This window comes from Polypterus senegalus, chromosome 13 (genome assembly GCF_016835505.1).
Source record: "Polypterus senegalus isolate Bchr_013 chromosome 13, ASM1683550v1, whole genome shotgun sequence".
Classification (NCBI taxonomy): domain Eukaryota; kingdom Metazoa; phylum Chordata; class Cladistia; order Polypteriformes; family Polypteridae; genus Polypterus; species Polypterus senegalus.
In genome coordinates, this window is record NC_053166.1 from 127,094,073 (window position 1) to 127,111,975 (window position 17,903).

General features: G+C 37.6%; 2 protein-coding genes across 5 annotated transcripts in view; both read left to right on the forward strand.

Moving 5' to 3' along the window:
- The window catches only part of glyr1 (glyoxylate reductase 1 homolog (Arabidopsis)), a 32,475-nt gene extending 26,420 nt beyond the window's left edge, over window positions 1-6,055 (forward strand). For all 3 annotated transcript variants that reach the window (XM_039774732.1, XM_039774733.1, XM_039774734.1), the window contains 4 exons: window positions 135-297; window positions 3,697-3,876; window positions 4,529-4,653; window positions 4,794-6,055. In XM_039774732.1, coding sequence (XP_039630666.1) covers window positions 135-297; window positions 3,697-3,876; window positions 4,529-4,653; window positions 4,794-4,868 — 543 coding nt within the window. In that variant the 3' untranslated portion in view covers window positions 4,869-6,055. The remainder of the gene's footprint in view (window positions 1-134; window positions 298-3,696; window positions 3,877-4,528; window positions 4,654-4,793) is intronic.
- Window positions 6,056-8,077: 2,022 nt separating this feature from the next.
- Window positions 8,078-17,903, forward strand: part of rogdi (rogdi atypical leucine zipper) — a 38,717-nt gene continuing 28,891 nt past the window's right edge. For both annotated transcript variants that reach the window (XM_039774452.1, XM_039774453.1), the window contains exon 1: window positions 8,078-8,196. In XM_039774452.1, the coding sequence (XP_039630386.1) occupies window positions 8,161-8,196 (36 nt within the window). In that variant the 5' untranslated portion in view covers window positions 8,078-8,160. The remainder of the gene's footprint in view (window positions 8,197-17,903) is intronic.

Sequence of the window (17,903 nt, forward strand, 5' to 3'; positions counted from 1 at the left end):
TTTTGTGAGTCTGTTAATCTTGACCTATTAAGTGTATAGGTTAATAGTATTGCATCCTCAGTAATTTGTTTACAACATTGAAACCGTAAAAAAAAATATATAATTTATACTAAATATTGGTTATTTTCACCTAGGTTATAACCTCAAGAGGTGGTCGGTTTTTAGAAGCTCCAGTTTCTGGGAGTCAGCAACTGTCCAATGAGGGAATGCTAGTCATTCTAGCAGCAGGAGACAGGTCACTATATGAAGACTGTAGCAGTTGTTTTCAAGCTATGGGAAAAAGTTCGTTCTTCTTAGGTGTGTGTGTATATTTATGTGTATTTATAGAAGTGTGTGTCTGTGTATGAAAATATTTCAGTGCTCTGAAAAGTTTGTCAATTCTTTGTTCTTTATATTGTATTTATGGCTTAACAGACTTCAGTTAAATACATTACCTAAAAGGATTCATGTGTTTTGTATCAATGTGAAAGTGAGTAGCCCAGAGATTAGCTACAGGGATGGATGAATAAAAAATTAACATTTTTGCCTGAGATGTACATAGGCTTTAAGCCTCAACATCAGCAGGAATTTTGAGCTTAACCTTTTGAAGAAGTGCTGTTTAAACTGCAACAAAAAAGTGTTTGGATCTTATCGATGACCTTCTTAAACATTTTTCACATGTTTATTTGTACAGTAGTTGTTTTGAATTACCATTTCTTCAGAATGTTGCAATAAAAAAATTGAGGACCTTAGACTGCACAACAATCAGTGAGCATGCCTATTATGCACATAATTTACACTTACAACTTGATTTTAAACTGTTTCAAGGAGTGTACGTAATTCTAATAGATGTTTAGACTAGAAATGTAGTGCTTTGCAAAACAGAATGTCTGAAACCTGTCCAGTTTGGTGGGCACATTTGTTAGCTATGCAGTTAATTTTGGAAAATTTTAATGCAAAATAAAATTAAGCCTGGAATACAGAATAAAGGATAGGTTTTTAGGTCAGTTACGTCTTGACAATCATGGTATATATTAATTTGACACACAATTGTCTTCTGAAGTGAAGCATTATTTTTATAAATTTTATTTTTGCTAAGCAAGTTGCCTCTGACCCCAGATATTGGGACCATGTGTTGCTAAATGGTTGAAATAGTTGCTGGCATATACTGAAAGAATATGTGATTGTAACTTTGCCTTTTTTCAGTTATTATTGCCTAGTTCTCTACAGAACACAGACAGCAATTCACATCGGGTCATTAACATTCATTGTCATTAGCAGCACTTAGTGATGACTTTCCAAGCTGATTCCACTACACAGGCCCTGAAAGATGCGGAGGAAGAAGACAAGTGGCAGAGTAAAATGCAGTCACATTATTTTGCATTGTGCTTTTTTTTTCTCCTACTCAAACCGACACGGGTATGCTGTTTTGCAAGAAGTGCGAAATCCCAAGATGTGGATCAATATCTTTAACTTTTTTAGTTTGAAAAAAGTTAAATGTATTTGGTGGGTTTTAAGGGCTTTTTCATTCACTCATGGACTCCGGTATTTATTAGTTCCATTGTAAGCTTCAAGAATGGACATTTTTTTGGTTTTAAATGTCCACTTTAGAACACAATTTTATTTGGTGGTAATATATCATAATTGTAAAGAAATACCAAAGTTTCAAGTCAAAACATCTTAAGCTTGTATAGACTATTAATGTTTCTGTTAAATGGTCATTGTCTTTGTGGAGTTTGTACATTTTCTCTGTTACTATGTGGATTTACTAAAGAAGCTAGCTTAATTGGAGATTCATAGTTGTGTGTGAGTGGGCCTTCGTAGTGGATTGGCACGCCATACCAGGACTAATAGAATATTCTGTAACCTCCTGTGACCCTAAATCTAGAAATGAAATGGATCTGAGTGTGTTAGGGTATTTTTTTTTTTGCAGTATGTATACAGAGAATCTAAAGTGTCCGTAGAATGCACATTAAACGGTAGACTTGTTTTAATGGTTTTAGGGTTTTGCATTTAAAAAGGAGACTTTTGAAGAACAAATTTTCACAAACATTAAAGCAGCACTGTGCAGGGGTGTATGTGTGTGTGTGTGTATATATATATATATATATATATTGTATGTATGTGTGTGTGTGTGTGACATTATAACCATTGGACAGGTTATCATTCTGTTTGATTATGTTAAACAATTTGGAGACCAAAGTAATAAAGGGGAATAACCAAAAGAATTAAGTCAATCATTATAACTAACATTAAACAAACATTGCTTCCTCCCTGGGCCTTCAAGCAGGATGACTTGCCCACTAACCCGAGCACTGCCACAAGCACCAAAATAATGCTCTTTTTTGCCTTCCATCTCTTGGCTGTTTCCTTTGGCCAGGGAAGCCTTTATAGTAGCTTTCTTCCCGACTGAGTAATTAATGGGCCAGTAGTTCATAGGCAGCGCTAACCACCACCTTAGGGCTATGTATGTGGCCAGGAATGTCCTTAGTATGCCTTGTTTCAGTGTTGGCAAATGCCACTTTATAGGGCCAGACACCCTTGATGTCCCTGACCTTTGTCACAACTAGCCACAGCTTCTCTTGGACCTGGTTTCTCTGTACTTCCACATTTTGAATTTGAGAAATTCCCTGAGGCAGCTTCCTGTCTTTCCTAAGCTGTTTTTACAAGAGGGCAACACTTTTACTTGGACTTTGTGGTCACCTGATTGTATTATTTTGCCCAGAGTGCAACTCTTTCCTTGTGCATGCAATCTTTGCTTCTATACTTTCACAGCTTCCAGCATGCCCACAAGGCTTACCAGCCAATTCAGGCTACTGTCCTTCCACTGTCCCCAGCTTACCCATAGAGCTCACTGTGTCCTGTTGGCTGTTTAACTACTCAGACACTGGCAGAAGCTTTCCTGCTATCGGTGTGGAGAGCTCTTTTCTAAGATGTGTTTAGTCAGGCTGATGTCTTGCCTATTCATTTGCTAACCTAGCAAATCTTAAGTTTTTATGTACTGTGTATACACACTTTTCAAGTAGGTGTTTAGATATTAAAACATAATTTAAAATTGTCAAACTGTTCTAGTGATTGGACCATACTTTAGTACAAATCTCAACATTGATTTCATTTCTTGAATTTCATTTTTTGTTTTCTGTAATTGTTTAGCCAGAGTGGACTACTTGAAATGACTACGTCTTGGTACAGCACTCAGGTTGACACTTCAGCTTTGTGTGTTCTCACTTTAAATATTGCAAAGTCTAAATTGAGGTCTAAGGCCTGGAATTTCTCTTTATTTCTCAGTGTCATTTGAAATGTTTAAAGAGTATTGCAGCTACTCCGTGACCTGTCCTGATTAAGCAGGGTAGGAAGATGTATGGAGGATGATTTTTCTTTTTGCCCACATTTATCAGTGTGTTCCAAGTCATTTTGCACTTGTCAGTAATGTGTAACACATTCATATTTGTAGTAGAAAATGAGGCAAATGTTGTTGCCATACTTGAATATGTTTGGCTCAACAATTAAAGTTGTTTCTTTAATGTTTTGGCAAATTTTAACAAACCTTATGAAAGTTAAGCAGCTGAAATAAGTTTTTAATAACTTTTTTTTTTTTTTATAGTTGCAGTTGAAAACTGGCACAGCTACTCATGACTTCATAAAGTATTGAGTTTTTATATATAATAATTTGAAATTATTTTGGTATTGATGGTAATTTTTTAAACTGTTTTTTAGGGGAAGTGGGAAATGCTGCTAAAATGATGCTGATTCTCAACATGGTCCATGGAAGTTTTATGGCGACAATTGCAGAAGGCCTGACATTGGCTCAAGCGACTGGTCAATCGCAGCAGACATTTTTAGATATTTTAAGTCAGGGGCAAATGGCAAGCACGTTCTTGGACCAGAAGTGTCAAAGTATGTGTATATATCAATTTTTTTTAAAAAGTATCAAAATGTTAATTATACCTCTCCCTATTCATAAGCGAAATTATTTCTGTGAATGTAATTGATTAAACACCATATCACTTTGTATTAAATACAAAATGGCGACATCTGAGCAAAGGAGTCAAGCTTCATATTCGTGAATGGCTTCAGTTGATTAAGCAATTATTTAATCAATTTCTTGCTTTAAATGCAGAATCCTGTCTCAGACTAGTTTTTGTTTAAACTCAAATATACTGCTCCACTATTTGTATCTTCAGATTTGTTTTGAAATATCTTGACTATTTAATGTCACAAATGGGGAGATGACATTGAATTAAATCGTCCATTTTTAGAAAGTATTTTGTACTTGTGCCATTTCTTTTTTGCAGCATTTGCATATAGTCATTTGAGCAGCTGTAAGACTGACACCGAGGTATAAACCTGGATGAATGGCATGTGTCAGTTTAAAGGAGCATGCCTACAATAGAGAGAACACCCATTTTAGCCTGAAGTCTGAATTTTAATTCCAGTTTACATTTAAGCATCTTGCATATTGAGTTTGAATGTGTTAAATGTAGTTTTATCAGGATAGAACTTTTGATGAGTTAGTAATTGTGACACAACAATCTTTTTTTCATTGCAGATGTTTTACAGGGAAATTTTAAACCTGATTACTATTTAAAGCATATTCAAAAAGATCTCAGGTTGGCTATTGCAATGGGAGATTCAGTTAATCATCCAACTCCAATGGCAGCAGCTGCTAATGAGGTACAGTACAGTGCTCCTTATTTGTAATTTACAAATTTCTCAAATTTCCTTATGTAACAGATTTCAGCAAATATTTAACATCTTATTTATGCACTCTATATTGTTTGGGGATAACTAATCTATTCCTTTTTTTGTTTCAGGTTTATAAAAGAGCAAAAGCACTGGACCAGTCTGATAATGATATGTCAGCAGTGTACAGAGCGTATATTCACTGAAAAGCAGCCAACAGTTTTAATCCTGGACCATTTTTTCTTGCTTTTTTTTAATTTTATAAGTGAATCTGCTCAAATCTGCTGTAAAGGCAGCAGTATGATATTTTCCCTAAATTATGGGGAGAAGTTTTTGAGTAGCCAAACAAGTGAATTGCACTGACTTTGTTTAAAAAAAAAAAAAGAAAAAATACAGCAACAGCTGCAATACTCAATATTGACTGAGTTAAACAGTGTGTTGCTCTTTGTTTTACTTTGAAATTTAAAGTGACCCAGAGAAGTAATTCTAATGTATCATGTAAAGTTAAATGGTACCCATGGCAATGCTCAACATAGATTACAGATCTGTATTTTAGATTTAATGTTCCTTTTGATCATAACTTTCATTTTTGTCAAGAGTATCCTTGTTATATATTGTTGCAGTTTTATTTAATTTTCAGTGTAACACTTTGAGTGTCTGGATTTAATAATTTGATCGTGTTGGATATTGGCTAACTGCTGCCGTATGCAACATGAAATAAGAAAGCTGGAGATGCACCAAGGAAATGCCACTGCAGTCTATAAAGTGTTGTCCTGAATGCTAAAAATTATTTATTACTTCTTTTGTCTAACTTAATACTTAAGAACATGTTTGTCTCACTGTTTTCTATTCATTGTGCAGTAAATTACTGTATACGCCTTTTTCATGTTGCAGATTTATATGGACTTGTAACCGCTGTTAAAACATTTTAAAGGATGCAAATCCCTTGGATCTGAGAGAACCGTTTAAAATTGGACCTTTGCTAAGAGTATTGGTTTGCTTGAGGAGAAATGTGAAAAACCTTAGGCTTAAAACAATTTTGATACTTGGTAGAAAGCAGCTGTTTCATGGGTGTTATGACTGTATATAACTGTTTATCTCTGGAGATATTCCATTGTTAATTCCATTTATTGTAGAAGGTAGAAATAGACTCATAATTCACTTTTTTTTTTTTTTCTTCCCTTTGGATTCTGGCATGTTAAACGTAGCCTGCGTTCACTACTTTTGCTTTACTTATGGAGTACAACTATAATGGCAATCCTGTTGATATTCTGTATGATACTGAATTTTTTTATGTTGTGAAGGGGTAGGGAAAATACTGTGTATTGATCTCATTCTTTTAACTGTTTTTTGGAAAGAATTTAACATAAACCTGTTGGGTTTAAAAGAAAAATGTTTCTTGTGTTTTTGTTTCGACATTTACCACTACACATATATCTTAACCAACATGAAAGCAAGGGCAACGATGGAGCAGAAGTGGCACATGCCATCCACCACATTGAATTGCATGGTTGGGCTGTCAAGGCTGATACAAAGTGAACTCAAGATTCTTGCATAGTGACTGATGGAAGATTAAGTTGTATTGGAAATGTTGATTAAAAGTAAAAAGTGATTGCAACAAACCGAAGTGGAGCAGGAAGGAAGAGCACTGATGTAAAAGCTGGTACTGTAGTACAGAGGTTGTGATTACAAAACTAGCAATGAGGTCCTACAGGACTGAACTCGAAAACCATTGGTTGTACTCCATGGTGGTAGTTATAAACCAGTTCTTATGGTAATTGGTACATATGTGCAGCCTGGCTGTGAAGAGCCACAATGTATATCTGAACAAGTCCCTTTGTTATAATGGCAACAAAAAAATCATTCAGCTAGTTTAGGCTTCACAAATTAAATGGAAATTTAAGATTTCTTGGGTAAACATTGTATAATAAAGTCTTAACAGTTTGAATATATCTTAGACCATTTAGGTGCTTATCAGTTGCTATTTGATTTGCAGGTTTAGAGAGTAGATGAATAGAAATAAGCATAACCTACACAATGACAAAAAGTATGTGGATATCCCTCCAAGTTATGGTGTCCAGGAGATTTAGCTGTCCCCATGGTTAACCCACTGCATTAAATCGAGTATAGTCCTGTAATCTCCACTGATTAACACTGGGAGTGGAATGAGCCATACTGAAGACCTCGGTGACTTTAAACATGGGACCTGTGATAGGATGCCACCTTTGCCACAAGACAACATCCTATCACAGGTGCCATGAAATCGGTGCGTGAAATTTCTGCTCTACAAGATCTGCCCTGTACTTAAAGTGTTCACTGTGGCATTAAAGCATCTATGAGTAACAACAGCTCTGGCGTTAAATGGCAGACCATGCAAACTAACAGCAGGGTCATTGAGTGCTTATCCTGTGTTGCATCACTCACACCAGGGTTCAAAACTGCCACAGGAGGCAACATTAGCCCAAGTCTGGTGCTTCATAAAAAAGGTTTCCATTGCCAAGCAGCTGCATGGTTTGATCTATGTGTGCAATGCCAAGCATTGGCAGGAGTAGTTTAAGGAATGTTGCCAATGGACCTGGGAGCAGTGGAAACCTGTTCTGTTAAGTGATCAGTGTTTCACTATCTGGCAGTCATATGGGTTTGGTGAATGCCAGGAAATCATGGTGCGTATTAAGTTTGGTGGAGGAGGTCTGTGAATGTTAATGCTACAGCATACAAAGACATTTGATGACCATTGTGAGCTCCATGCTTTATGGCAACTGTTTTTGGCGATGGCCCTTTTCTGTTCCAACTTGACTGTGCCACTGTTCATAAAACCCTGCCCTCAATCCAGTCTAACACCTTTTAGATGAATTGGAACCCCAATTGCAAGCTAGGACTTCTTGTCCAACCTGAAATGCTCTTTTGGCTGACTGGGCACAGATTTACACAAAAATGTCCCTCAATCTTGCCGAAAGCATTCCCGCAAGAGTGGAGGCTGTTTGAGCTGCAAAGGTGGGCATCACCATATTAATGCAAATGGTTTAGGAATAGAATACCCAACAAGCTCGTATTGGTGTAATTGGTCGGTAATCTAAACATTTGTCAATATAGTGTAACTGGTATTGTAGTGTGGGAGACCGCCTTGAAACAGCTTCAATATTCTGTAAAACAACTAGCAATGTTGGCCTACTCTGCTAACAAAACGCCAGTCTGAAGTGGCACTTTGGCAGTATACTAATGCAACGATGGGAACATATTTGGCTTCGTCTCTCCTGGATTAGTTAAAAAAAAACGTCAAGGATTGCTGCAAATACACGTCCGTATTTCGAAACAACGCACGCGCACTGGAGAGCGGAAGTTTGAAGCTCATTTCCTTACTCACGTGCTGGTGGGAGGGGTTTCGCTGGTAGGAGCGCTCCATCAATGACTCCTTACGCATGCGTCAGTGGTGCAGCGGCTCACAAGGTGACAAATAACCTGATTGAATTTCATTACTTCAGACATTGCCAAGCTAGGATGGCAGCTGCCAGCCCAGCTGAGAGAGCAGTCCTGGTAAGTCTTATCAAAGGTATCTGAATTGTGTTGCTGAATTCTCGCGTCCTTTTAGTTCAGTGAGCCGTGACGCGAGAAAGGGATGGTGTTTGCACCGGGTTGCGCTGGTTGCTGTGGTTTGGGTAACAGACACGTTAAGAATAAAGGAGGAGGAGGAGGAGACGAAATGAAGGAAAAGAAGGACGAGCCGAAAATCAGGTCTCTTTAAGACGGAGTGATGCAGTAGGCACTAAAAACTAATTAAAGTGCGCATGGTGTTTGCTGGGATTTCAGCGTTCATTTTCAGATAAATGCAGATAATTTTGGGGTTTAAGAGACGTAAGCAAAGCAAGAAAGGATTGGGCATTGGTTTAATTTCACTGTGTGTCGTCTTTCAGTTGACTGTAATCCTCAAAGTCGCACTCTTTCATTTTAGTGCATGATTCTTGCAGATGCTGCGTTTTTATCATTAATTTATAAAGGCTTTTGCAAATTATTTTTACCCGTATTCTCCTTGCTATAACACCCCCATACAGTATTGTTTTAAATGTTGCTGAAACGAATCTAGCAATCTATTTTAGTAAAGTTATTTCGAAACCTTGCAATGGTAATTCTGCTAGTAACCTCCAACGAGGGTACATAGTCCTTAATTGTATTGGTGAATGTCTAACTAGCGTGCACAGTTAGTAGTACAAGTTGAATAAAGCAAGCAGGTAACAAATCTTCAGTGTGATGCCACTCAATTGCAAGGAAACTTGTACACAAAACTCCCAAACTGACTCTCACTGGACCTGTCTAGTTCCACCTTGCGTCCTGAAGGCATTTCTTTGAACTGTGAGAAGAAAACCATATACTGCAAATCCCAAACATCCAGACTTCAGCCAGCAACATGGCTTGGAATTGAGTCTTGGTCCAAGTGTTGTGTGATAGACAACATTATCTCCTGGCTTAGAGGTATGTTGGATAATTGTTAAGCTGGCATAGTGTGGTGTAAACCTGCAGGCAAGAGAATCTGCCTGTGACTAACTTCTTCCTAATCACATCTTGTTTTGCATAAAGTTCTTGCCTTTATGTTTTTCTGTGGCCAGCATTATTTATCACTTGTTTGTCAGTCTTCCATATTGTAATCTGCAAGGAACTTCTTGACATATATTTGTTGATTCAGAATAAATCCCCAGTTTAAAAACAAACTTTGTTCTTTTAATAATTTTACTGCAATGCATTGGATAGACACTTGGAGCATGTTGGAGTTAAGTGACCTGTAAAGCTGCATGGAGAGTCAGGTATAGAAGCAGAGCTGTCAGTTTTGTAGTTTTTAAGTCTTGAGACCTAAAAATATATGCTATTTTAAAGCTTCATCCAACAAAGAAAATCAGTCAAACACAATAAAAGTTACATAGACTATAAAAAGGTCTATGAAAACAGAGAAAGGAAAAGAAAACCTCTAGTATAATGCAGATTTCAAATTAAAATAAGTGCCTTGGGGTGCATAGTTTTTCCATAACAAAACTGCCTGGCAGTCGAGAGGTTATGTGGTTTCTGAGATTCTCCGGTGGAAATTTAGGCAACTGCCTGGCAAATATCCCCCTAGAATGTTCCTTGCATCAATTTTTTTCAGTAGTGTTTTATTTGCTTGCTTATTTTCTCATTTACTTAAGCCTTTTTCCCCCTAAACATACACTGCAGTAATATACACTCACTGGACAGTTTATTAGGTATACCTGTTCACCTGCTTGTTAATGCAAATATATAATTGGTTAATCACATGATAGCAACTAAATGCTTTTAGGCATGCAGACATTGTCAAGAGTACCTGCTTAATTCCAAACTGAGCATCAAAACTGTGAAGAAAGTTGATTTAAGTAACTTTGAATGTGACATAGTTATTGGTGCCAAATCCTTCGCGCTCATGTGGTCATATCTGAGTATTTCAGAAACTACTGATCTACTGTCATTTTCACGCACAACCATCTCTAGGGTTTACAGAGAATACTCCAAAAAAGGGAAAATATCCAGTGAGTGGCAGTTCTCTGGGCAAAAATACCTAATTGATGCCTGAGATCGGATGAGAATGACCAGACTGTTTTGAGCTGATACAAAGGTATCAGTAACTTAAATAATCACTTGTTACAGTTGAGGTATGCAGAAAAGCTTCTCTGAATGCACAACACTTTGAACCTTGAAGCAGCTGAGCAACAGCAGCAGGAGACCACACTAAATGCCACTCCTGTCAGCTAAGATAAGGCAACTGAGGCTACAGTTTTCACAGGCTCACCAAAATTAGACAATAGAAGATTGGAAAAATGTTGCTAGGTATGATGAGTCACCACCACCTACTCAAAGCATCGTGATGCTCCAACAATGATCAACTGAAAGCCAGAAGTCTACGTGACCATCATCATCAAATCCTTCCGTGAGAACCCTAAATACAAAGAGGACTGTTTCATTTATGTTCGGTAGAATGCCCAGAGGGGACTGGGCACTCTAATGGTCTGGGATCCCTACAGATTTTATTTTTTTTCTCCAGCCATCTGGAGTTTTTTTGTTTTGTTTTTTCTGTCCACCCTGGCTATCGGACCTTACTTATTCTATGTTAATTAATGTTGACTTATTTTATTTTTTACTGAGTCTTTTATTTTTCTATTCTTCATTTTGTAAAGCACTTTGAGCTACATTTTTTGTATGAATATGTGCTATATAAATAAATGTTGTTGTTGTTATTTCTGCTGCGACATGAAGAATGTAGGGTCAGAATTTGGTGTCAAAAACATGAAAGCATGGATCCATCCTGCCTTGTTTCAACAGTCCAAGCTGCTGCTGATGGTGTAATGGTGTGGGGGATCTTTTCTTGGCACACTTTGAGTATTGTTACTGACAATGTCCATCCCTTGAAGACTGTACTGTACTGTACTTACCTTCTGATGGCTACTGCTTGTCATAAAGCTCAAATCATCTCAAAACGGTTTCTTAAATAGGACATTAAGTTGACTGTATTCAAATGGCCTCCATCGTCACCAGATCTCTGTCCAATATAGCATCTTCAGGATGTGGTGGAACTGGAGTTTCGTATCATGGATGTGCAGCCGACAAATCTGCACCAACTGCGTGATGCTGTAATGTCACTATGGACCAAAATCCCTGAGGAATGTTTCCAGCATTTTGTTGAATCTATGCCATAATGAATTGCAGCAGTTCTGAAGGCAAAAGGTGGGCCAAACTGATACTAGCAAGGTGAACCTAGTAAAGTGGCTGGTGAGTATATATGTAACAGTGATAATGTTACTCCCATATACCTTTAGAGGTGTTGGTTTAACCCAATTCCTGGTCTGGCCATTACCAGTCAGTGCTCTTCACATCATCCCTGAGTTCTTCCGGTACTTTGTTTACTCCTCATATCTAAAGCACATGCATTTATCATTTATCAATCTCATGTGACCCAGTTATGGGTTGATGTGGCTTGTGGCTATCTGGACAGTATTGGGCTCAAGATAAGAAACATCTGAAAACAGGACACTTGTTCATTCTGGGTTTATTTGCTGAATCCAGATTTGATGTGCGAGCCTGCTCTGAAGTAGTGGTGGATCACCATATTGTGTCCATAATGGCGCTAGCTTCTAGTAACACTGCAATGACAAAACAAGCAGGTTTAGAAAATGAGTGAATGTGTCAAATTAACACAGCTTTAAGTGTCTGATGTAAATATCTGATTTAAACAGTGACAATTAAACAAAGAGAGCAGACTTGGGTTCAAACAACAGTGAATAGTAATGTGTACTGCTATTTCAGTGTTACTTATACTTTAGTTCTGCGTGGGTTTCCTCCGGGTGCTCCGGTTTCCTCCCACAGTCCAAAGACATGCAGGTTAGGTGGATTGGCGATTCTAAACTGGCCCTAGTGTGTGCTTGGTGTGGGTGTATGTGTCCTGCGGTGGGTTGGCACCCTGCCCAGGATTGGTTCCTGCCTTGTGCCCTGTGTTGGCTTGGATTGGCTCCAGCAGACCCCCGTGACCCTGTGTTCGGATTCAGTGGGTTGGTAAATGGATGGATGGATGGATTATACTTTAGTACTTATTAGCAACTACTAGAGTTTAACAGAATAATCTCAAAATAAATTTTCAAAGACTTAAAATTCAACTTTGGAGAAACATCATTTGTATAAAAGACACAAGTACTTGCTACATTTCAATAGCAGTTGCACTCCATTGGGAATTACTATATTTGTATAATAAAGTAGACAGTGGGATAGTTATGGTGGGAGTCTTAAAGATCTGGATTTGTGTGAAATGGATACCTGTACCCAAGGGGACTGACTGGATTGTTTTTGAAAATCACTCCTGAGGTGAACAGTGTCTCGGGTTGCTTTAGACATATGGTACAGTTTATATAGTGTGTGTTTGTGTGTGTATGTCGCATAGTCATAGAGAATGTTATGAGTGTTGACTGAATTTGTAAACCTTTACATTATAGTCCAGCACCTTAGTCGCTTGGCCATATTTCCTGCTAACGTGCCACCTTGTGTCATTCTGCCTTTTGAAAAATCTGTGTAATGCTTTCAGTTGACCTGTTGTAAAGCACACAATGTAAAAATTAATACACTGGTATTAAACGTGGATTGTACTAAGCATGGTCAAGATCTCTCATTTTCTTTGTTAGGTTTTCTTTTAGTGTGATTTTTGTGTCTTTAATTGAGTCTAGGTCTCCATTGACAGCATCTTTAAAAAGTTCAGTAGTACAGGTATTTTTGAAGTGTTGTTAAATTAATAAGATCGTTAATGCAGCAATAAGTCATTGTACAGATTGTATTGCGGTCTTCAGGAAATTGGTGTTAGCTAACATCTACAAAATTAGTGAAATATGTTATCTCCAAACAAAGGCACTGTGGTCATTAATGGATTTTGGCTTCAGCTGGTCTGCACTGGATCATGGGTATCAGATGGGTCATAAATAGCCTATTGAGTTCAAAAAAACACACTCAGTCTTGTTCGTCTAGTTTCTGCTGTGTATTTACACACAACATTTGAATACTAAAGATGAGAGTACACCAAGAATTGCCACACCTTTATGTGTTTGTCTATAGAAAGATCAGGCTCCTAGGATAAAGATTGTTCAAAACTGGTTCCATATAGGGGACAAGAAATTATTTGTGAACCAATTTCTCATCTTACCATGTCTTCTAGCCTTTTTATTTGTAATGTATCTTTTAAACAAGAAATGAAAGTGGAATTAATAATATTTTTGTGCCCATTTCAATTATTGGGGCCATTTGGAATTATTTTTGTTTATGGTGTGTAACTAAACATTTATATGTTCTTTATTCTGTTTTTTTTTTATAGTGTGCAGTAGTTAACATTTTTGTACAGCACATTTTTATACAAAATATGTAACTGAAAGCACTTCATAAGGAAAAATGCAAGAATAAAGAAAAAGTAAAAAGAAATAAGTATATGAATGAATAAATAAATGAAATACCAAAAATCAGAATGAATTAATACATACGACCCTTGCGAAGTTAAACAAGTGACAGATAAAGCCCTTTAATTGTGGATTACGTTTCTAAATTTATTTTAAGGCTCTTTTTTGTCATTATGTGCTATGGTCAGATGGCCAGAGAGGAAACAATAAACCCGCAGGGGTTCCAAGGCCAGCCTCTGCTGTGCATTTTACCTAACATAAATGTGCTTAAGTAGTGTAGTTCGTTCTCATTTTTATACTTTATCCTAGAAGAAATGATTTAGTGGCTGTCATCAACAGTTGGAGTATCCACATTCTTTTCAACAACACGGACCTGCTGCAGAGTATATTGAGAAATACAGAATTTTTTTTTTTTAATGGATGGGGTAACAGTGATGTAAAATTGCAGTTACTGTGTTTCTTATATTTGATGTCATTTTGTTTCCTGTGTGTTCATGTATATTTCCTCCCAAATGAGCTTGCTGTGGGTGGCTATGTTCCATAGAGTGACCCTTCTAGAACAAACCCTGAACAGCCTTAATTGGGAATCGCTGAGTATAAATTACAAATTGATTGGTGAATTAACTCTTTTAATAACAAGAGCGATTTTTAAAAGTAGTGAACAATTTTATGTGAATTTCATATATGCATTATAGGCGTGTGAAGTGTCCCGGCTTCACTCTTCTCTTTGAACTTGTCACTTTCCTTGCACATAAAATCCAGTTTTGATGAAAGGAAATCCTTTCCAAGTGCTGCATACTTTCCAGAGTCATCACAAACAAAAAAGCACAAATATTAATAATAATGAAGTATATGATGATGTGTTAAGTACAAATGTACATTTATTAGCAATTAGAACTTTCATCCTATGTTTAAAATTAAATTTTATTTTTAGTATGAGCATTCAGTCCCTAATTTTTTGTGTAATTGATAGCCATAATAGAGACCAGTGTTGTCTGGTCTTTATCCTCTCTGGTAAAATAAAGCTTACCTAACCTAAGCCATCTTTTTGGTTTTGTTAGTTAGAACTCTTGTTTTTCTCTCAATCTACTAAATATGTTAAAAGGAAGTTGCAGTATGTATTCTTTCATGGGTGTTTCATTATTTCATTGTGACTCATTGTGGCTTTTAGTTAATGGGAACACAGTCAAACTCAGTATTATACCATTTCTTTCTGAGCAGTTTCTAAAAATGAGGAATTAAAAAAATATATATGAAGAACATGAATAACATGCTTCTGTGCTGTAACATGTAATAAGCTTGTATACTTGTGAGTCTCAGTATATTAATCTGCTGTTAATAAAATTGCTACAGTTTACTGTATTGTACGGCCAGCGGCTACGCCACCCATACTTCTAAACAGGTAATCCACTTAAAGCTAAGCAAGTTTGGGCTCGGCCAGTACATGGATGGGAGATCAACTAAGGAAAGCTTCAGTTGCTGCTGGAAGAGGTGTTAGTGGGATCATCACAGGGTGATTTGCCCTGTGATCTGCATGTGGATCCCAGTGCTTCAGTGCACTGATGAGGAAACTGTACAGTAAAGGTTAGTGCCATCTTTGGATAAGATGTAAAACTGAGGTGTTAACTCTCTGTGGTCATTAAAGGTCCCTGAGCATTAATTGAAAAGAGTAGGGTGTTTCCTGATGTCCTAGCTAAGTTGCCCACCATGACTACCAGAGGTGGGTAGAGTAGCCAAAATTGTACTCAAGTAAGAGTAGTGTTACTTCAAAATACTATTACTCAAGTAGAAGTAAAAAGTAGTCATCCAAAAAATTACTCAAGAGTAAAAAAGTATTTGGTGAAAACACTACTCAAGTACTGAGTAACTGTTTGAACATAATAAATTATTTATTTTTAGAAATGTTGTAATAAGACAGACAGAAATATAAAATAATGTGCAAATTCTGCTATTTTCAAATAATAAAATAAAAAATGAGTAAAAATAAATAACATCTTTACAAAATAAAGATGCACAAATAACACAAAGTTCCAAATCTCAGTTTTTCACAACAGTGCTTTTGAAGCCAATACCTACAGTAGGTAACATGCATGTTTGAACAGTGCAAACTACTTACAGTGACTGACAGTATAATACTGTATATTCACCTTGTGGTTCTAGCAGGTCCACGGCTTCAAAAAAAAAAAAAGGCCATTTTCAATTCCATAAAGCTGTGTCGCTATCTGTGGGCGCAATTGCACGACTGCGGGGAGTTAATGAGGTAGTTGGAGTGAGTCCAGGAGTGATCGTTCTTAATTGCTTCATTGGCTTCCTGCAGCGTGTGATTAAGGCCCATGGAGATGGGAGTGTATATATGTGGGTCCGCACAAAAAAAAAAGAAGGGGGAATCAAAGAAAAGGAGAAAAGAAAAGAGGTTAAAAGACATGTAAGGCAGGCTTGGGATCGACGATCTGGCCACCTGGAGGGAGGAAACAGTGCAAGCTAGGGCCCCATGAAAGAGTGTTTGCGTGGTGCTCTAGGGGCTAGTTCACCCCATTGAACATTCAGGTGGAGTGTGGCGAGCAAGGCAGGTGCCATCCCTAGGCTTCTGAGGTGCGACCACATGAGCGCGAAGGAAGGAGGGAGGAGAGCCAAGACGGAGGTCAGCCGAAAGGAGCTCGTGGCTGCTGAGCCTCCGCCGGCTACACGAGCAATGGGATTTTTTTTATCCCCACTTTTCACAATGATTTTTATGGATTTATATATGTACTGTTTTTTAAGAACACTGCACCATTGACACTTTTGTTGATGTTACGTTTGTTTTGACTAGTTTTTAATAAAAGCACTTGAGCACTTTTTCCACCATCCTCTGGCCTCATCAGTGAATTATCCTCATCTTTCAACTCATCTTGGTCATAACTATCGATGGTGTGGGTTCAGCAGACTCCCATGTGCGAAGAGTCTGTAGGGGACCAGCATCGCCACACACTTGCCGTCCAAATAGCACAGCTGATAGAAAATAACATTAGAACAAAGCAGCTTGTGCACGTACAAGAAGTCTCACTTTACCATGACGGTCATGTGTATGTTTGGTTAATACGTGCTTATTCTTCACTCAGTGAAGTGATGGTTAAGCTACAGCAGGAGCTGGCTGTCAAGGTTCTTGCAGTGAAGCTTTGACCGTTTAGCAGTTAACAGGAGCCCCGCATGACTAAAAAGTCTCTCACAGGCTGCAGATGCAGGAAGTTTGTGTGTGGTCATGTGACTGCATGGCTATGGCTGATTGGTGAAACTGAGTCATGTGACTATTGTTGCTACATCTGATTAGTGAAACAGTCATTCAGTAGATCTACTGGTGACTTCTTTCTGGCAAAAATATAGCATATTTAATGTGTAAATGGAAAAAAGTAACAAGTCGAGTGTTGCCCAATGTAGCGGAGTAAGAGTAGCATTTCTTCTTCACAAATGTACTCAAGTAAAAGTAAAAAGTATGGTAAGTATGGTGCAGTAAAACTACTCTTAGAAGTACTTTTTTTTTTTTTTTTTTTAAAAAGTTACTCAAGTAAATGTAACGGTGTAAATGTAACTCGTTACTACCCACCTCTGTTGACTGCTGCTTCACTACCTAATAGCTGTAGGGAGTTAGGAGAGATTGAACTTGGTTAATTAATGATCTGTTTTGTCTTTGGAAATGCTGGTAAATATTTAAATAATTCAGTTAGGCTTCTGTTTTATTTACCTTTCTCAGTTGTAGGTGGGTTTCTGGGTGTTAGACCTGTATCAGTGTAACTGAAGCCCACTTGTTTCAAGAAACAGAATAATACAATTGGTAAACACAAGGATTGTAGAAATATGACAACTGCATATACGTACTGACATATGGGATGGGATATATACAGTGAAAAAAGGACAAACTTATAACAGGGAGGCTGGCTGTTTACTTTCTCTTTAGAGTACTAATTTATCTTGGCACACATAGTTTTATAATATCAGGTCTTTAAAGAAGATCCTTGATGTTGGATGGAATTGTTGTTTTGGGTTCAAGTGGAGGATTCCTCTTGTGTTGTAGTAAATTTTTTGCTTTGCTGTGTGGTGCTTTGTTTAAGCTATGCTGTAAAGCTGCTTTCTCAGTTCACTTTTTCCTATGTCTTCTGCAACCTCATAGGAAAAATCTTTCTGGCACAAGAAAACTTCAGTTTTAATGCAGAAGTTCTGTTCTTGAAGTTATGGCAGCTACTCAGCAAACTGGATCTCAGCTTTGAGCTCCCCGAAGAGGGAGCGGCTCATCAGCTTTGTAGTTTCAGAGAGGTTTTCAGAAGGTCATTTTGCAGAGGGAGA